The 21784-nt window shown below is 38.5% G+C and overlaps 1 protein-coding gene across 1 annotated transcript in view; it reads left to right on the top strand.

Annotated features, from left to right (window-relative positions):
- Positions 1 to 16840, top strand: part of FAM210A (family with sequence similarity 210 member A) — a 60074-nt gene extending 43234 nt beyond the window's left edge. Inside the window, exons 3-4 of the mRNA XM_049900292.1 lie at positions 4780 to 4891; positions 14982 to 16840. Of these exons, the coding sequence (XP_049756249.1) occupies positions 4780 to 4891; positions 14982 to 15215 (346 nt within the window). The 3' untranslated portion in view covers positions 15216 to 16840. The remainder of the gene's footprint in view (positions 1 to 4779; positions 4892 to 14981) is intronic.
- Positions 16841 to 21784: the final 4944 nt, after the last annotated feature.

The raw sequence follows: 21784 nt of genomic DNA on the forward strand, positions 1-21784 counted from the left end.
ATGTTTTTTTATGTTGTTTAATTGATGCAGTTGTTTCTCTTCCTGTCTTTTTCTCCACTATGTTCCTGTTATTCAATTATATCCTTCATTGTGTACTATTATTTTCTTTAATAATTGTATCTTGCTTTGCAGAAGATCCTTGTATGTACATTTTATGGAATTTGTTTATTTTTAGTTGGATATATTTATTTGTTTAGTTACGTTTTCTGGGCATGTTTAATTTTTATAAAACCAAAAACCAAACCCAGTGCCATCGAGTTGATTCCAACTCATGGTGACCCTATAGGACAGAGTAGAACTGCCCCATAGAGTTGCCAAGGAGTGCCTGGTGGATTCAAACTGCCGACCCTTTGGTTAGCAGCCGTAGCACTTAACCATTACACCACCAGGGTTTCCTTAGAAGTCTTCAAAACTGCCCTCATTTTTTTGACAGAGCATAAAATTGTGTATGATTTTGAGTAAAAGTTATTATAAACATTTAATTGTGCTATAATTTAATGCCTTTCTACATATTTAAAAAAAGTTTTTCTCTTTTTTTAGCCATTGAGGAAGCATCTGATTCAGTATTTTGAAAAATGGCATAAGTAATTCTTTTTTCTTTTGGCCCTCCTTTGGTAGCCCTCAAGAAGTATTCAGTCTGTTGGCCTTAGAGGGAGAACTCAGAGTTTCTGATTAATTGAATATGAGATTCTCATTTGGGCTATTAAAAGGAATACTTTTCTTCCTTTTAGTTTTCTCTTGCCTTCTGTGGTAAAAGTGCTCTGTAACTCTTAACAGCAGACCCAGAATAACGTTAAAAAAAAAGACCAAACCCATTGCCATTGAGTCAATTCTGACACATAGCGACCCTATAGTACAGAGTAGAACTGCCCCATAGGGTTTTCAGGGAGTACCTGGTGGATTCAAACTGCTGACCTTTTGGTTAGCAGCCAGAGCTCTTAACCATCATGCCACCAGCGTTATTAATTATATTGAAGATTTTTTTCTATTCACTCTGGCACCTGGTGGTTCAGTGGTTAAGCTCTTGACTGCCAACCAAAAGTTCAAATCTACCAGCTGCTCCTTGGAAACCGTATGGAGCAGTTTTACTCTGTCCTATAGGGTCACAGTGAGTGGCAATCAACTCAACAGCAACAGGTTTGGTTTGGTTTTTTTTTTTAATCTGGCACTTGAGGCAGTTGTGGGTGATACTCTGTCATCTCTTGTGAAATGCACTTTTCTTAGTTTTATATTTCCTCCTCTTTTTCTTCAGAATGCTTATATGTAAACATAGGGGTAACATTTGCTACTTTAAAACACATCCTTTATCCCCTGCAACTTGTTCTTTGGCTGTTTGTTAGCATGAAAATTTGGTTGCCAGATCCATCCAATTGCCAAGCCATGACTATTGGTCCAATTCTGTTGTAGCATCATATAACTAATATAAATTACAAAGGACTTGTTGCTTCCCAGAATAACCCTTTTTAATGATTTTATTAAATTCTTAATGCTTCAGAAATTGAAAGTCGATTTGTTCTGAGTGAAGATCTTAATCACAGGTAACACTTAAAAAGTAGGACACATGGGAGAAAAGAAAAAGGAATTAAAATGTGTTCAAAAGACAGTGTCTTTCATTTTATTATAAAATCGAAGTTGATTGTATTAAAGTACAAGTGTTCAATTCAACCAACAATAGAGTAGCTTTATTTTAGCTGCTGTTGCTGCCCTTTTTTCTTTTGGCTCTTTTACCTAAAACAAAGTTCAAACATTTGCTTGTTGCCTTCTTACTATTAAAAAAGAAAGAGGAAAGAGTGGTTTGTAACTTGAAGGACAAGCCTTTGGCATCACATTGCATTACTGGCCAGTATTTGTGTCAGTTACTCCAACCTGCTAGCATTAGTGCACTTTCAGGGCACTGAAGAGCAAAGTATCACTCTATATTTTGTTAACTCAAAGATAACAGTCTCAGGCTTTTGAAGCATTTTATTTCAGACAGATGTAAATTGTACATGCCAATAGCTTTTTTTTTTTTTTTAATTTAGCTTTGTTGCAGGTCCTATCTGGTAAAAGCTTGCCAGAGATCTGATCTAACCAGGATGGCTCTGTTTGATGAGCTCTTGCTCTGTAATGACCATGTTGTCCCTCCTTTTAGACGCTTAGTGTTTTGGGCCTCAAGCTCCTAAATTTACGGAGCCACCCTGAAGCAGACTCCGGACTGATTTTCATTGCACTATATCCAGACTGTGATTATGTTTTGTGCTTATGTGTACATTTGTTGGAACAGCCATAAAGCAGACAATTTCTGAAGCAAAGATTTCTGTCAGACTATGGGAAGCATCAGAGTGGAAAGTAACACAAAGTGGATGCTCCGGTTTGAATGAAAACTTCATTAATACTTCATATCTAGCAATTCCAAAGGAAATTTAAATTATTTTTATTTTTAAGGAAATTAAATTATCAAATCAGTAGTTTAGAAATAATTGGAATTAAGTGCTTCTTTATTTTACAAAAGATACAATGATGTGATGATTTGTATAAGGTGTCTGAGTTAATTATTGTCTGATACTTATGATAATGTTTTTCTCATAAATCAATTTTGCTTTATATTTGGTCAAATATTTGATGTAGGTTTTTTCCCCCTTTATTTATGATTGCTGTTACATATATAGATTTTAAGTACTGCACTTAGTTGGAACTAGGAGATGGTTAATGAGATAATTTTATAATTGTATTGATATTAGAAGATAAAATTAGCATGTTATGGTAAGGTTTTACTGTACATAGTTATTTTACTGATTTTAGTAGATTATATAGTAGCTAAATCTTTGTAGTACTAAACCTTACTTTAAGGGGGTTCTTTTGTTACCTGGAAAGATATTCCAAATGGAATTATCTTTTAATATATGATAAAATTGAAGGTAGAGTAGAATCCTGAGAGGGCTTCTAGTTGATTTATTAATCTTACTCTTTTAAGGTTCCTTGAATTTATTATGCTGGTTTCTTCTTGTTTTTGGTGATAGGTCATTTTAATGGCTCTTCTCTGAAGGTGACCAGCCATATCTACTGCATGCACGCCTTAATCTCTTAGTATATAGTAAAATCACAGAGAATACTTTTTCTCCAGTTAACCAAATTATTTTTTAATATTAAAAATATAAATTAGGATTCTGTAGCTACCATAATAAGAATTGATTCAGGCAATTCCCCTTATTAATTACAAAGAGAAGGAGGTGCATTTACAGTGGGGCACTCTGTGGCCCCGGCCTTAACCAAGAGTCAAACTTAGTAACACCGATGATGGGATAAACTGACATTTTGTTTTCCCTATTATGATGCACTGAGATGGACGCAGAATTAACTGTGTTCTTTTCCTGTTGAAATCTACTTTGTTGTCGTCACTATGTACAGTCAAGTCGATTCTAACTCATGGTGACCCCATGTGACAGAATAGAGCTGCCCGTTAGTGCTTGTGGCCATAATCTTTATGGAAGCGGATTGCCAAGTCTTACCTCTGCGCAGTGGCTGGGTGGGTTCGAGCCACCAGCCTTTCAGTTAGCGGCCAGGCACTTAACTGTTGCGCTACCTGGGCTCCCGAAATCTACTTTAAAAAAAAAAAAAAAAACTACTTTACCTGAGTTTAATCATAAGGAAACAAACACACAAATCCAAATTAAGGGATGTTCTACCATGCAACGGGCTTGGACACTTCAAAAATATCAACATCAAGAAAGATACCTTACCTCTTCCACCCCCAACCCCTGCCCCAGAAAAGCTGGTGAGCACTTCTAGAGAAAAGCAGACTTGAGAGACATGAAAAAGTGGGTATCGGGGACCCACTGGGACAAGTCAGGAAGTTTTAATGCTGTCTATATATTAAATAATGTATGGTATTAAATTTCCCGAATGTCATAAGTGTATTATGCTTACATAATACCCTTGTTCTGATTTAGGGGTGACATGGTGGCGTAGTGGTTAAGTGTTACGGCTGCCAACCAAAGGGTCAGCAGTTCAAATCTACCAGGTGCTCCTTGGAAACTCTGTGGGGCAGTTCTACTCTGTCCTGTAGGGTCTCTATGAGTCAGAATCGACTCGACGGCCCTGCGTTTGGTTTGGTTTTTTGGTGCCACAATTTCTGCAAAACTATACACACACACACACACACACACACACACACACACACACACGGAGCAGGGAAAAACAAGAGCCAGTGTAGCAAAATGTTGATAACTGGGGAAACTAAAATAAATGAGGGCTTAACATTGAAGGTTGGAGACTTCCTCTGCCGCCTTTCCCTCCCTCCAGAACTTTGTTGTAAGTTATGGTAATTGCCTTGTAAGGTTGAAGTGCAGTTTTAGAAGTAAAAATCTTATGTCTTGAGATTTGAGTTAGCATTCTAAGTAATGTCTGGTTGATGAAACTATGATGGGATAAATAATTCTGATCGTTTTAGGTTACTTAAAGCTATTGATTTTGCTCTAATAAAAATGTTTCTGTTTTTCCTAATATGTTAATTTGGGATACATACGTGCAAGAGCAAACTAGAAGTGGCAGACAGTAAGATACAACACGGCAGGGTCACACCTTTTATTTATTTTTTGATGGTGAAATTCATGGGCATAATGTACATTAAGTAATATGTTTGTGCAAAGTGAAATTAAAATGCTTGATAATGCAAAATCAACTTTTAAGCAAATTTAATGTTAACAGCAAATCGTGGCTTTGGTGTTTTCCAATCATTTTTGAAAATATTTGTTCTTAAAAGTTTGTATGCATGTAAATTATGTTTTGTTTCTTTCATAGAGGAGTGAATGTCATTCCTTTTCTAGAACTCATTGGGTTACCTGACAGCATAGTCAGCATTCTCAAAAATTCCCAGAGTGGAAATGCACTGACAGCATATGCCTTGTATAAGGTAGGTACTACTCTAAACAGGTTGTTCCCCAGACTCTTAACCCCATAGAGCTCCGTTTTTACCCCCAGTAGTTATTTTTTTGAAATTTAACACAATGCATTTCATCTCTTACATATCTAATGAGTAAAGCTTAAAAAATTTTTTAATTGTAAATAAAACGTTGGTTTAGAAAAAGTACCTCGGAGATAGGTAGGTCACTCATAACCTGCTGTGATAAGACAAAGGTTATTTCTGGGGTTGTTAGTCGCTGTCAGTCGATTTCAGCTCTCAGCAACCCTGTGTGACAGAGTAGAGCTGCCCCAGAGGACTTTCTAGGATGTAATCTTTCTTTATAGGAAGGACCCCTGGTGGTACAACGTTTAAGCACTCAGTTGCTTATCGAAAGGTCGATGGTTTGAACCTACCAACTACTCAGTGGGAGAAAAAACCTGGCGATCTGCTTCCATAAAGACTACTGACTTAGAAAACCCTATGGGGCAGTTCTGCTCTGTCTTATAGAGTCGCTATGAGTCAGAATTGATTTGATGGCAGGCAACAACAACAACCGTTATAGGAGCACATCACCGGGCTCTTCTTCTGCGGAGCAGATGGCTGAGTTTGAACTACTAACCTTTCAGTTAGAAACTGTGTGCTTAGCCATCTTTTTGATGCTGCTTCTATTGATACTGTATTAACCTTTTCTTACTCAGACATCCACATGCCACCTGACTTGTTAGTAGAATTTAGCATACATTTTACTGTTTATAATAGTTCATCTTTTCAGTAAGTAAAATAGTAAAGTTTAATTCAAATTGTTTTATGCTGTAAACCTTAGACTTAGTTTCTAGATATTTTGCATGTTTTATTTTTGAAGTTCATTGTCTTTATAACTGTTGCCTGGATTCAGACAACATGTTTATAAGTAGATAGCTTCTATACCTATGGGTCTTTTTTTGGAAGAAAAGACCTTGTAAATTGTAGAATTTAGACATATTAATCTCATTTTCTCAATTCACAAATTATTTTATATATATATATATAAAATATGTGGAAACCCTGGTGGCACAGTGGTTATGAGTTCAGCTGCTAACCAAAAGGTCAGCAGTTCAAATCCACCAGGCGTTCCTTGGAAACCCTAGGGAGCAGTTCTACCCTGTCCTATAGGGTCACTATGAGTCGGAATTGACTCGACGGCAGTGGGTTTGGTTTTTTGGTATATGATAAATATTATGTATGTATAATTATATGTAATATGTTTAATAAATTATATATGTATATAATTATATATGCTGGTTTAGAAAAAGTGCCTTAAAAATAGGTAGGCTACTCAGAACCTCTGTGATAAGACAAAGGTTATTTCCAGGGTTATTGTTAGTTGCTGTCAGTAGATTTCAACGCATAGGGACCTCATGTGACAGAGCAGAGCTGCCCCATAAGGTTTTCTATGCTGTAATCTTCATAGGAAAGAGCACTGGTGGTCGCAGCGTTATAACCAATTATAGATGTATGTTTTTTCATTATGGTACAAATATATGTAAAAGATTTCCCTATTCAACAATTTTTACAAGTTTTGTTCGGTGACATTGATTACATCCTTCATGTACTACAACCACTCTCGATATCCTTTTCTAAATTATACCCCCAGCATTAACATACACTTTGTATGTGCCCTAATAACTCCCTTCCCCCATCCCTCCCCCATCTGGTAACCACTAATAAGCTTTGGTTTCTATCTATTTCTGTTTGCCTGTTTCATATAAGTGAGATCATATAGTATTTGTCTTTTTGTGGCTGTCTTATTTCACTTAGCATAATGTTTTCAAGGTTCATCCATATTGTGGTATGTATCAGAACTTCATTTTTCTTTATGACTGAGTAATATGCAGTTTTGTTCGGTGACATTGATTACATCCTTCATGTACTACAACCACTCTCGATATCCTTTTCTAAATTATACCCCCAGCATTAACATACACTTTGTATGTGCCCTAATAACTCCCTTCCCCCATCCCTCCCCCATCTGGTAACCACTAATAAGCTTTGGTTTCTATCTATTTCTGTTTGCCTGTTTCATATAAGTGAGATCATATAGTATTTGTCTTTTTGTGGCTGTCTTATTTCACTTAGCATAATGTTTTCAAGGTTCATCCATATTGTGGTATGTATCAGAACTTCATTTTTCTTTATGACTGAGTAATATGCCAGTGTGTATATATCACATTTTCTTTATCCAGTTACCTGTCATGAACATTTAGGTTGTTTCCATCTTTTACTATTGGGAGTAATGTTGCAGTGAACGGGTCTCTTCATTCCTGCTTTCAGTTCTTTTGGATATACATCTGGGATGGGATTACGTGTCATATGGTAGTTCTGCGTACTGCTGTTTGAGGAACCACCAGACTTTTCTACGGCAGCTGTACCATTTTGCATTCCCACTAGCAATGGATGAGGGTTCTAATTGCCCTACATCTTTGCCAAAACCTGTTGTTTTCCATTTTTTTTTTATCATAGCCATGCTAGTGGGGGTGAAATGGTATCTGATTGTGGTTTTGATTTGCATCTCCCTGGCTTTTGAATGGCTAATGACATTGAGAATCTTTTTATATGTTTGTTGGCCATTTGTATATTCTCATTGGTGAAATGGGTATTCACGTCCTTTGCCCGTTTTTTGATTGGCTTGTCTTGTTGTTAAACTGTGGAAATTTTTTACATATTCTGGATATTAGACCCTTTTAGGATATATCATTCCAGAAAATTTTCTCCTAATCTGTAGATTGTCACTTCATTCTGTTGATAAAGTCCTTTGATGAACAAAAGTATTTAATTTTTATGAGGCTTGGTTTATCTATTGTATCTTTGGTGCTCATGTTTTTGTTGTCATATCTGATCCATTGTTAAAAACTAGGTCTCAGAGCCATATCCCTGTGTTTTCGACTGACTTTTATGGTTTTAATTCTTACATTTAAGTCCTTGATCCATTTAAAAAAATTTTTTTATATGGTGTGAGACATGGATTCTGCTTTATTCTTTTGCATGTATAAATCCAATTTTCCCAGTACCGTTTTATTAAAGAGACTCTTCTTTCCCCATTGGGTGGACTTATTACCCTTGTTGAAAAATCTGTTGACCTCTCCATTCTATTCTGTATGTCTATCGTTATACCAGTACCAGGCTGTTTTGATTACTGAAGCTTTAGAGTATGTTTAGAAGTCAGGAAGTGTGAGTCTCCCTACTTTATTCTTTTTCAAGATTGCTTTAGCTATTTGGGGTCCCTTGCCTTTCGTTATAAGGAGTCCTGGTGGTGCAATGGTTAAATGCTCAGCTGCTAACCAAAAGGTCAGCAGTTCGAACCCATCGGCCACTCCACAGGAGAAAGTCTGCTCTATAAAGATTACAGCCTTGAAAATCATATGGGGCAGTTTTATTCTGCCCTATAGGGTCACTTGAGTCAGAATCGACTTGATGACAACGTTTTTGATTTTTTTGGGGGGGCCCATTCATATAAATTTGAAGTTTGGCGTTTCCAGAAACCTGTTGGGATTTTGATGGAGGGTTACATTGAGTGTATAGACTGCTTTGACATCTTAATGATATTAAGCCGTCCAGTCCATGAACATGAAATGTTCTTCCATTTATTTAGGTCTTCTTTAATTCTCTTAGTAATATTTTATAGTTTTGAGTGTTTAAGTCTTTTACCTTCCTTGTTAATTTATTCCTAGGTACTTGATTGTTTTAGATGCTATTATAAATACTACTGTTGTCTTAATTTCCTTTTCAGCTTGTTCATTACTAAGGTGTAGAAATTCGACTGATTTTTGTACGTTGACCTTTTACAATGCCACTTTGCTGAATTCATTTATTAGCTGTAATAGCTTGCTTGTGAAATCTTTGATATTTTCTATATATAGAATAATGTCAATGTGAAAAAATGTTTTACTTCCTTCCCAATTTGGAATTGTTTATCTATTTTTCTTGCCTAATTGCTCTGGTTAGGACTTCTAGTACAGTGTTGAATACAGTGGTGAGAGTAGGCATCCTTGTTTTTTCCTGATCTTAAACGGAAAACTCTCAGTCTTTCTCCATTGGTATGATGTTAGCTGTGTGTTTTTAATAAATGCCCTTTATTATATTGAATTTCCCTTCTACTCCTAACTTGTCAAATATTTTTATCATGACAAGTGTGTTTAGTTTTGTTGAGATGATCCTTGTTCTGTTAATATGGTGTATTAAATTGATTTTCTAACGTTGAACCATCCTTGCATTCCTGGAATAAATCCCAGTTGATCATGGTATATAATCCATATGCTTTGGATTCAGTTTGCTGGTACTTTGTTGAGAATTTTTTCATCTCTATCCATAAGGAATATTGGTTTGTAGTTTTCTTGTAGTGTCTTTGTTTGGCTTTAGTATCAGGGTAATGCTGGTAACTCATAGAATGAATTAGGAAATGTTCTCTATTTTTTGGAAAAGCTTAAGTAGCATTGGAGTCACGTTTATAAATGTTTAGTAGACTTACTCAGTGAAGAAATATATGGCAGGATATTTCTTTGTTGTGAGGTTTTTATTACTGATTCAGTTTTGTCACTTTTTATAGATCTGTTAAGAGTCCTCTATTTCTTCTTGAGTCAGTGGAGGCAGTTTATGTGTTTCTAGGAATTTGTCCATTTCCTCTAAGGTACCAGTTTTCTGGCATTCAACTATTGATAGTATTCCCTTATAATCTTTTTTATTTCTGTAGTGTCTGTTGTAATGTCCCCACTTTCATTTTTAATTTTATATTTGCATCTTCTCTCTCTTTTTCGTTGTCCGTCTAGCTATGTGTTTTTTGATTTTATTGATCTTTTCAAAACACCAAATTCTGGTTTCATTGATTTTTCTCTATCGATTTTCTATTTCTTTTATTTTTGCTCTGATTTATGTTATTTCCTTTCCTCTTAAACCTTAGGCTTAGTTTGCTTTTCTTTTTCTAGTTCCTCAAGTTGTAGAGTTAGGCTGTTGATTTGAGATCTTTCTCCTTTTTTAACGTAGGTGTTTATTGGTATAAATTTTCGCAAGTACTGCCTTCACTGCATTCCATAGATTTTGGTATGTTGTGTTTTCATTTTCTCTTGACTCTGAGTATTTTTTTTATCTCTCTCGATTTCTTCTCTGGCCCATTGGTTATTTAGTATTGTGTTGTCAAATTTCTACTTATTTATGCATTTTCTGGTTTTCTTTTTGCTATTAATTTCTGGTTTATTCCATTGTGATCAGAAAAATACTTCATATGATTGTAACTTTTTAAGTTTATTTGACTTACCTTGTGTCCTAAGATATGGCCTATACTGGAGGTAGTTCAGTGTGCACTGAAGAAGAATGTATATTGTGCTGTTGTTGGGTTGACTGTTCTATATATACTTGTTAGGTGTAGTTGGTTAATACCCCCCAAAAAAGCCCATTGCTATCGAGTCAATCTTGACTCATAGCGACCCTATAGGACAGAGTAGAACTGCCCCATAGAGTTTCCAAGGAGCGCCTGGCAGATTTGAACTGCTGACCCTTTGGTTAGCAGCTGTAGCACTTAGCCACTACGCCACCAGGGTTTCCAGTTGGTTAATAGTGTTGTTCAAATCTTTTGTTATTGAAGTCTTCAATTATTATTGTAGACCTCTCTATTGCTCCCTTCAGTTCTGTATTAGCTTTATATACTTTGGGGATCTGCAGCTAGGTGCATATATATTTGTAATTATTATATCTTTCTGATGAATTGATCCTTTTATCATTACATTATATGGTGTCCTTTGCTTCTTCTGATAGATTTTGACTTAGGTCTGTGATTTTTTTCTGCCCCTTTTTCTCTTCTCTTTCTGAGACTCCCGTATTGTATATATTAGTCCACTTGGGTGTTCCACAGGTCCCTTAGGCTTTGCTCAATTTTCTTTAATCTTTTTTTTTTTTCTCCTCAAACTCAGTAATCTCAATCACCTTTTATTCAAGCTTGCTGAGTCTTTCTTCTCCCAATTCATATCTGCTGTTGGGTTCTTCCAGTGAATTATTCATTTCTTTTACTGTTACTCATTTCTGGCCCAGGCCGCACACACTGTGCTGCTCTGTACCAAGCATCACAGCCCAGGAACCCCAGCCCGTGCCACACATACTGTGCTGCTCTGTACCGAACATCACTGCCCAGGAACTCCAGCCCATGCCACACACACTGTGCTGCTCTGTACCAAGCATCACGACCCAGGAACTCCAGCCCATGCCACACACACTGTGCTGCTCTGTACCTAGCATCACTGTCCAGGAACTCCAGCCTATGCCACACACACTGTGCCGCTCTGTACCGAGCATCACGGCCCAGGAACTCCAGCCCATGCCACACACACTGTACCGCTCTGTACCGAGCATCACGGCCCAGGAACTCCAGCCAATGCCACACACACTGTGCTGCTCTGTACCAAGCATCACTGTCCAGGAACTCCAGCCCATGCCACACACACTGTGCTGCTCTGTACCGAGCATCACTGCCCATGGGCTCCAGCCCATGCCATACACACTGTGCTGCTCTGTACCGAGCATCACTGCCCATGGGCTCCAGCCCATGCCATACACACTGTGCTGCTCTGTACCGAGCATCACTGCTCAGATGCTCCAGCCCATGCTACCCTCACTGTGCTGTTCTGATACGTAACTCTCTGTTCAGAAACCCTGCCCCACGCTGTGCTCACCATGCTGCTGTGGCCAAGGCCTCACTGCTTAGAAACTCGAGCCCCTGCTGTGCTTCCCGTGCTGTTTCAACATGGGTCTCCCTGCATGGGGAGGCCAACTACAGCCACCTCAAGATGGCCATACTGAACTGGGGTCTTCCTGCCTGGGGAGGCCAACTACAGCCACCTCAAGGTGGCCACACTGAACTGGGGAAGGGGGGAGGGTGCACATGTGCAGTGAACCTCCATTCTCTTGCCACCTGTATGCTACCATTTTCTTGAGTTGGTGTTCTCTTTCATCCATCAGTCCTTCAACTGTTGTCCAGAGTTCCAGGGTTTTTGCTTGTTTTCTTTTGGTTTTGGAGAGAAGGAAGCTTGCAACCGCTTATGCCATCATCTTGCTCCTCCTCCCTCAATTGATAAATTCTTACGCAGTTCTATGAACCATCTACCTAAGAAAGAAAAAAAAATATATAAAAGGTTTGGCAACTAGGTGATATCTTATTTTACTTCTGTCATATAAAAATACCTAGAATTCCAGTTCCATAGTCATAATCAAAAGAAACATGTTTTATTCTGTCATCTTCGTTATAATCCTATAACTTTTAGAAAATTTTCTCTTTTATTGTATTTTTGACTAGAGAGCGAAAGCTTAACTCTTCATTTGTTTTCAACATTAAAACATTAAATTCATAAATTACCAAGTTTCTAATTATAGTGGGTATAATTTAGTCTTGATAAACTATCATGACGTTGCTTTACCCCATTTCCCTAATTAGAATTGCTCTTTATCCCATGTTCCCATAGCATGTTAGTAGCTTTCAGAGTTCATCTCAGTCTGTGTGTTAGTAGGTTTTTTATGTTTATTTTCCTTATGCACTTTATGCACCTAGGTATTAAGAATCATGTTTTCTTCATCTTTGTATTTCTCTGTGCCTGGTATTGTGCTTTGTAGGCAGATAGGTGCTCAGGGCATGCAGGTTGAGCTGGAATTGCAATATGAAGCTGTACGTGTGGATGGGTCAGTGTCAGCAGTGTTTACACCACACTCTTCCTCTGTGAGGTGTGAGTATGCAGAGGTCTACTCCTGTGTATACACTGTAGCCCCTAGTTTCTCAAATAGAGCAGCAGTGTTATTTATTGCTTCACCAAGGCAAAGCCTCAGAATTGAGTGAGGCGGAGATGAAAAAGGAATAATCTGTGAGTGTGGCCTCTGGCTGTGGTTGGAATGCTGTCATTAACTCCCTTGAAATTTCTTTGAAATGCACCTGGTGTTTTATTCACCAGAAATTTATCGAGCTGCCACTTTGTGCCCTGCGCCATGTGGAAAGGCGTAATGAACAGCACAAAATACCTGCCCTCACAGAGTTTATGTTTGAGTGAGTAGGTGTCAAGCGGAGAGGCATTTGGAGAGACAGACACACACATATATATTTTACATGAGTTGGTATTTATATAGGGGTAGTGCTAAGAAGAAAAAGCAAATCAGGGATGGGGTATGTTTTCTTGTCCAGGGAAGGCTGCGGTTTTAGAGGGAAGGCTTCGCAGAGAAGGCCTGTCTGAATAAAGACTTGAAAGAGGTGCGAGAGTTTGTCAGGCAGGTATCTGGGGAAGAGCAGTTCAAAATGAGGACATCTCAAGTGTGAGGTTCTGAGGCAGTAGGATGCCTGGAACATTTGAGGGAATAACAAGGAAACAGATGGGGTGGAGTGAGTGAGCAGGGCAGAAGGGACGGAGCACTCAGTCAGGTTGGGCTACAGATACATTTTGGCTTTTCCGCTGAGTGAGATGGATCACCTTTGGGCAACTTTGAGTATATGACTCATTTTCACAAAATCATTTTGACTGCTGTATTGAAAACAGACTCTAACAGGGAAAGGGTAGAAGTTGAGAGACCTAGTTTGAGGTTATTGTGGTAGTCTGGGTGAGGGATGAGGATGGCTAGGACCAAGCAGCAGTAGAGGGGTAAGAAGTAGTTGGATTGTAGATATGATTTAAAGGCAGAGCTGATAGGGTTATCTAATAGATTCGATATAAATTATGATAAGAGAAAGAGAGGAGTTGAACTATCTCCTAGTCTTTTGGCTTGAGCAACTGGAAGAATAGAACTGCTATTTACTGAGATGGGGAATACTTGGAGAGGAGCTGGGAGGGACAGTTGAAGATCAGGTGGTCAGTTTTGAACATCCTAAGTTTGAGATCCCACTGGACATGTCCATGAAAACGAGTAGCTGGTTGTATATACTGGAATTCAGGGAGAAGGTTCAGTCTGGAAGTCAGGGATGGGTGATAGATGGCACTTGAAACTGGATAATGTCACCAAGGGAGTGAGGGCGGTAGAAGAAAGAGGGCCCAGGTTTTAGCTCTGGGTTACACAGTTGGAGGCATGTGGAGAGCTTGGTGAAGAAGGCTGCAAACAAGTAGCCAGTGAGATAGAAGGAAAATTAGGAAAGTGTGGAATCCCTGAGACCTTGTAAAGGAAATGTTCCAAGGAGTAAAGAGTGAAAAGCTGTATCAAATGGTCCTAATTGTTCAGGGGCCGATTACAGGTTACCCATTGGATTTAGTTTCGTAGAGGCCGTTGTGCTTTGACGAGAGCAGTTTTGGTGGTGAGGGGGAGCTGGTGAAAGCTGGGTTGGAGAAAGTTTTAGAAAAAACTGAGGAGAGAAGTTGGAGACAGCACAGACAGCTCTTTGAAAGAGTTTTGGTATGCAGTAAGCTAGAAGTGCTGCTGTGATGTTTAAAACAAAACCCTCGGAATGCAATGCAGCCTCTTCGTTTTGATCAGTTCATCTGCTCTTTAATTGCTGGTCCTTAAGTCTCTGATCATAGTTCAACCTGTGCATGTCTGCAGTGTGCTCACCCTTTTAGTACTTTTTGGTCTCATGGAAGTTCCTGATGAGGATTCCAGACCCAGGGCCAATTATCATGAGTAGGGAGCATGAAGCCTGGATAAGTGAGAGGAATGAGACTAAACTCAGTTCAGTAATAAAGCGACATTTGTCCTATGCCCAGCCTTGTACCATTTGAAGTACTTTGTTTCTTGTTTAGCTCTAGATATTCAGCCTTGACGATGAAGGTTGGGAATGTTAAGGAAATAAAGTGTTTGGCAGAGTTTTTAAGGAATAGAAACACTTATACCTGTGTTACTGTTAGTGGTATGTAGTTAAGGACTTCAGTTCTGTTGATTTGATGCTTGTGTAATTTTTGGTTGGGTTGTCTAAGTGACAAACATTTATAAGATGAGGTTACAGAAGATGCATCCCTTGTTAGGAGGGAAAACCATGTAGGGTATTACTACAGTAACCTTGTGAGAGAATGAAGCAGTTTTATATTGCTTAGCTATTATCAGAATTTTAATTAGTTTTTAAGAGATTATGGTCATAATCAGGCGGTGATCTGCCTGTGTTTGCTTTTTTCTTAAGATTGCAACACCTGCCCGCTATACCGTGACTTTGGGAGGAACATCCTTTACTGTGAAGTACTTGCGAAGTCGTGGCTACATGTCAACACCTCCTCCAGTTAAGGAGTATCTACAGGACAGGATGGAAGAGACCAAGGAGCTTCTCACAGAGAAAATGGAAGAAACAAAGGATAGACTCACTGAAAAGTTACAAGAAACCAAAGAAAAAGTTTCTTTTAAGAAGAAAGTGGAATAGGGTGCCTTTTCTAATAGGTCATAGAAAATTCATGCACTTTAACCCTTTGGAGACTGTGGGCAATGATGCATTCTCCTGATTATTTTTTTGGATAGTTGCCTAAATATACCAGTTTTCTGAGGGTTAAAGAACCAAAGATACCTTTTTGAAGTTAAATATCACTAGAAAAATCAGTGTTTTTTGAGAGGAAAAAAATGAACGTAGTATGGGAATTTCACATCAATAGGAGCATTAAGCGATGGTCAAGAGTTCTTTTTAAGGTCTTCATCATCATGTATGCTGCATGTTCTGTTGCTGCCCCCTGTAGTGTGTGCAGATGAGGCAGCTGTCTCCATAGACAGGCTGTTCATCCTGAGTCTTCATCTCCCTGTTATTCAGTAAGACTTGAATGTATTCATTTCTCATTGTGGAGACAAACTATTATTATCAAACTACCTTTTTATGAAAACAGTATGTAACAGTTGTCTACCAGTTAAAATGCAGAGGAAAATTAAAATGAAGACATATGTAAATAAGATGTACTGGCTGTATGTAAATGAGAAGAATGACCCTTTAAAAATTGATCCTATAAAAATTATTTTTACTGAAGCTTGTTATAAAAAAACTTAAGCATATATACATGGCCATAGGTTGGTTTCAAAATTGTAGATTGATGTTGATCACCCAGAACACAAAACTTTGTTTCTTCTTCAACTGATCTTTCAGAGGAAAAGTGAAAATAATGACACCTAATGTTTATTGATGAAATGAAATATTCTCAAGCAGCGACTCAACCTTTTGGTTCTCAACTAAATAAAGGTTTGGGAGACTAGAAGATGGCATCAGGTTGCCACGAAGATTCCTCACTCCCCCGGCTGTAAACAGGCCTTTTTCTCAGCTAGCCAGTGCCCCCTTCCCAGTGTTAGGGCTTCAGAGCTAATAGTGATGTCATTATGGAGTGCAATTTTAAAATCAAAGCTGCTTCTTTTTCCCTTAGATTGAAATACCCTTGCTTGAGCATTGTATTTGAATTTTTGGTAGCAAAACTGTGTATTAAATTACCTGTTTGGAAGGAAATGTAGCCATTGGCACAGGTGAAAGTTGTCATTGTGTGGGTGTGCTGTAGCATGCATGTGTCTATTTGCTTTTGCTCTAACTGCTCTACTTCTGTTCTGACCCGGTAATGGACGTTTGGAAGAAGAAATGGTCTCTTTTTAGATTGTCATTGTTCTCAGTTATCTGGTAAGCAAGAGAATGTCTTGAGTGTGAAGAACAGCCCTCTGGGGCCTCTGCTGCTGGGGTGGATTATTGTATCAAATACTGAGTTGGGAAAAATTTAGAAAATAGTTTAAAGCCAAAACATGTTTATGTTTTTAGATCTAATCATTATATTGGAAAAGGTTCTTAATTAATATGCCATGGTTGGAATTTTTCTTTTGGCGGTAAAGGGTAGTGAGGGGGTGAGAGCCACGCTGCTCTGATACAGAGACTGCTCTGGATCGGGCAGGTGAGTTTTGTCTCCTGAGACAGTGGAATGCACTATTTCACATGGACTCAGATTCTCAAATGTAAGCTCCTTTAACGTGTTTTAGCTTGTTTATTCAGTTCCCAGTTTTACAGATATTAAACGCTGAAATACTAACAGAGTTCTTTGTTTTAGCTGCTTGTTTTAGCTTGTTTATTCAGTTCCCAGTTTTACAGATATTAAACGCTAAAATACCAACAGAGTTCTTTGTTTTAGCTTGTTTATCCAGTTCCCAGTTTTACAGATATTAAACGCTGAAATCCTAACAGAGTTCTTCGTTTGGCTGCTTGAGACGAGGCCTGTGTTTTAATACCTTGTGTTATATGGAATTCTTCTAAAACAATTACTTTTATTTTTCACATTTTACAGGGTCTTTTCCAATGGGATCGATTGTAGGTTCTTAGAAGTCACTAATAACTTCTTCCGACTAGAGATTTGTTTCCTGAGTACCCATCTTTTGTTTAGTCCACTTGGTAGTATTGTCATCAAGTTATTCTCACCCAGTTATATAGAAGGAGATACTGCCCATGACTGCTTTGAATTCTCAGGTAAAAAAAAAAAAAAAAAAAATTCTCTGAAGATGGGGGATCAGGAATGATGCAAAAATGCCGTTGCTAGCACATTGGTAACCAACTCCCTAAGAAAAGTTACAAAGACCTTTAAAAGGGACATCTGTAATCCGTTGTTTGGAATTTTAATAGCAGGCTAACAGAATATAGTAGGATGTGTTGTTAAATTATGTGAGTGAACCCCATTTCAGGAACAGTGAAATTTGCATTAATTCAACTCTAACTTTTGTGAGGTATGAGGCAGAGCAGCTCCCCAAACTTGGTCTGTGTGTCCATATATAAGTGGGATGTGTTGACAAGGTGAAGAGGGAGCTAGGGCCAGGACTGAGATTTAGCTTCTATAATGGATGGAAAGTGTTTGTGCAGCCAAGTAATAATGGAAATGAAAAATGGCTTGGGGAAGGGACTTAGTTTGTACAAGGATGGTAGCAAAACCAACCTTTTAAAGTATCACACCAAAAAATACCTTTTACTAAGATATCCTTTTGCATACAATAAGGTTCTGTGTTTACAGATTCCAACAAAGGAGAAAAAGGATACATATATTTAGATTACCTTTTTCCTAGTATTGAGTACAGCAAAATTTATGCCTTCAAAGATAACCTACACTTTATTTATTGCGACAGAATCTACCCTCATTTATTTCCAACTGAAAGATATTCTTGAGGGTTTTTATGCTTGACAATGAAATGCTGCTATTGATTGTCTCTTAATGAAGATAACCCTAGGAATTTTAAAGATCTTAATAATTTAGGCAGAAGAAATGTTCGAAGAAAAGAAGCAAGTTGCACGTTACACACATCTAGCTTCTTTTTTTTTTTTCTGGGTCATCTTCAGGATTTCTTAACTGAGACTATGGTGATGGTAATGAAATGGACAGAAAGTGACTTTAGCAACTGAAGCAGAAAAATACATCTTTCCTGATATTTTAGAAATTACAGCATTTCTTTAAAATGCTTTTGTGAGGCATACATTTCTGAATTATGATTAAAGAATTCCTTCTGAAAAATAACTTGTTTTTATGGTAACGTACACGCATGTGGTTTGTTGGATACAGTTCTTCTCTTTTTAATGGAGACCTTCATTCATTTTACATTTTCAAAATTGAGTCGCCATGCTGTTGTTGTTAGATGCCATCGAGTCGACTCTGACTCACAGCAGCCTTACGTATAACAGAACAAGATGTTGCCCAGTCCTGTGCCATTCTCACGATCCTTGCTGTGCTTGACCGCATTGTTGCGGCCATTGTGTCAGTCCGTCTCACTGAGGGGCTCCCTCTTTTTTCGCTGACCCTCTACCAAGCATGATGTCTTTCTTCAGTGATTTGTCCCTCCTTTAGGGCTGGATTACCCAATAATCAGCGTACACACTGGTTTACTTGTGTGTATTTACTAATCTGTAGTGAACAATTTCACCACATGAAATGTCTAAAACAGGTGAAATTGTTCACTACAGATTAGTAAGTAAGCACAATGCTCACTGATTAGTCTGCCCCTGCTCCTGATGAGGAAACCCTGGTGGCATAGTGGTTAAGAGCTACGTCTGCTAACCAAAAGGTCTAGCAGTTCAAATCCACCAGGCGCTCCTTGGAAACCCTATGGGGCAGTTCTACTCTGTCCATTAGGGTTGCTATGAGTCAGAATCAACCTGATGGTGATGGGTTTTTTTGGGGGGGGGGTGGGGCTCCTGATGACATGTGCAAAGTAAGTGAGACAAAATCTAATTCTCACTTCTAAGTAGCATTCTGGCTGTACTTCTTCCAAGACAGATTTGTTCCTTCTTCTAGCAGTCCATGGTGTATTCAGTATTCACCAACACCACAATACACATGCATCAGTTCTTTGGTCTTACTGTCCAGCTTCCACATGCATATGAGGCAATCGAAAAGACCATGGCTTGCTTCAGGTGCACCTACATCATTAAGTGACATCTTTGCTTTTTAACATTTTAAAGAAATCTTTTGCATTGTATTTGCAGTGCATCATTTGATTTCTTGACATCCATCAACATTGATTGTTGATGCAAGAAGAATGAACTCCCTGTCAGTCCTTTGTCATTTATTATGATGTTTATTGGCCCATGTCATGGATTGAATTACGTCCCCCCAAAAATGTGTACCAACTTGGTTAGGCCATGATTCCCAGTATTCTGTCCTTGTCCTCCATTTTGTGATTGTAATTTTATGTTAAAGAGGATTAGGGTGGAATTGTAACACCCTTACAAGGTCACATCTGTGATCCAACGTAAAGGGAGTTTCCCTGGGGTGTGGCCTGCACCACCCTTTCCTCTCTTGAGAGAGAAAAGGAAAGGGAAGCAAGCAGAGAGTTGGGAACCTAATACCACCAAGAAAGCAGCGCCAGGAGCAGAGCGCATCCTTTGGACCTGAGGTTCCTGTGCTAAGATGCTCCCAGACCAAGGGAAGACTAATGACAAGGACCTTCCTCCAGAGCCAACAGAGAAAGCCTTCTCCTGGAGCTGACACCCTGAATTTAGACTTGTAGCCTACTAGGCAGTGAGAAAATAGATTTCTCTTTGTTAAAGCTATACATTTGTGGTATTTCTTTTATAGCAGCACTAGATGACTAAGGCAGCCCAGTTGTAAAGATTTTCATTTTATGTTTAGGAGTCATCCATACTGAAGGCTGTAGTGTTAGACCTTCATCAGTAAGTGCTTCAAGTCATCTTTACTTTCTTCAGGCAAGGTTGTGTTAATCTGCATATCTCAGGTTAATTAGTCTTCCTCCAACCCTGATGCTGTGTTGTTCTTCAGATAGCCCAGCTTCTTAGATTATTCAGTATATTGAATAAGTAAGGCGAAAGAATGCAACCCTGCCACATATCTTTTCCAATTTTAAGCCATGCAGCATCCCCTTGTTCTGTTGGAACAACTGCCTCTTGATACATGTACAGGTTCCTCATGAGCAGAATTGTTTTTCACAGTGTATCCATAATTTTTTATGATCTATACAGTTGAATGCCTTCATATACTTGATAAAAGATAGGTAAACATCTTTCTGGTATTCTCTGCTTTGGCCAAGATCCTTCCGACATCAGCAATGACTCCTCCTTCCATGTCCTCCTCTGAATCCACCTCGAACTTCTGGCAGTTCCCCGTTGATATACAGCTGCAGCTGTTTTTGAATTATACTCAGTAAAATTCTGCTAGCATGTGATATTAATGATAGTGTTGGATAATTTCTGCATTCTGTTCGATCACCTTTCTTTGGAATGAGCATGAATGTGGTTGTCTTCTAGTTGGCTGGCCAGGTGGTTGTCTTCTAGTTGGGTGGCCAGGTAGCTGTCTTCCAAATTTCTTGACAGGCAAGTAAGTTTTGTAGTTTTGCATCTGTTTGTTGAAGCATCTGAATTGGTATTCCATCAACTACTGTGGCCTTGTTTTTCACTAGTGCCACAGGAATCAAATAGACTACATCTATGGAAAGAGACAATGGAAATGCTCAACGTTACCAGTTAAACTAAGCCAGGGGTTGTCTGCTGGACAGACCATTAATTACTCGTATGCCAGTTCAAGGTGAAGCTGAAGGAAAAGCAAGTCCAGGAGAGCCACGGTACAACCTTGAATACATCCCACCTGAATTTCGAGACCATCTCAAGAATAGATTTGACACACTAATGACCGAAGACCAGAAAAGTTGTGGAATAACGTCAAGGTCATCATACATAAAGAAAGCTAAAGGTCATTAAAAAGACAAGAAAGAGAGAGAAGACCAAAGTGGAGGTCAGAAAATACTCTGAGACTTGCTTTTGAGTGCAGAGTAGCTAAAGCAAACAGAAGAAATGATGAAGTAAAAAAGCTGAACAGAATATTTCAAAAGGTGGCTTGAGAAAACAAAGTATTGTAATGAAATGTGCAAAGACCTTGAATTAGAAAACCAAAAGGGAAGAATACCGTCAGCATTTCTCAAGCTGAAAGCCTTGAGTTGCAATATTGAAGGATCCTATGGGCAAAAATGAAATGAGTCTCTATAGGCCTAAAATAAAATAGATGAAATATTGCCAGAGTTGTTTCCTATTTAAACGCCTCTTTTGCGAGCCTTTTTTCACTACTTACTGGCTTTATTGGCATCATGGTCTCACAACAAATCAAATCATATTGGTCTAGATGCCTGAATAGCACACAAGGACTCAGAAATTGTGAACTCCTCTGCTGCCTTGGAATTTGACCACCTGAACCATGAATCTACAGAACCAGAAGTGGGTAATTTTAATTATGTATTATGAACTGGTTGACATTCAGTCATTTCAGGGAGTAGCATATGATCAAGAACTAATGGTACTGAAGAAAGAAGTCCAAGCTGCACTGAAGACATTGGCGAAAAACAAGGCTTCAGAAATCGACAGAATACCAATTGAGATGTTTCAACAAATGAATGCAGTGTGGAAGTGCTCACTCATCTATGCCAAGAAATTTGAAATACAGTTACCTGGCCAACTGACTGGAAGAGATCCATAATGCCTATTCCCAAGAGAGGTGA

This window comes from Elephas maximus, chromosome 11 (assembly GCF_024166365.1).
Source record: "Elephas maximus indicus isolate mEleMax1 chromosome 11, mEleMax1 primary haplotype, whole genome shotgun sequence".
In the NCBI taxonomy this organism is placed as follows: Eukaryota; Metazoa; Chordata; class Mammalia; order Proboscidea; family Elephantidae; genus Elephas; species Elephas maximus.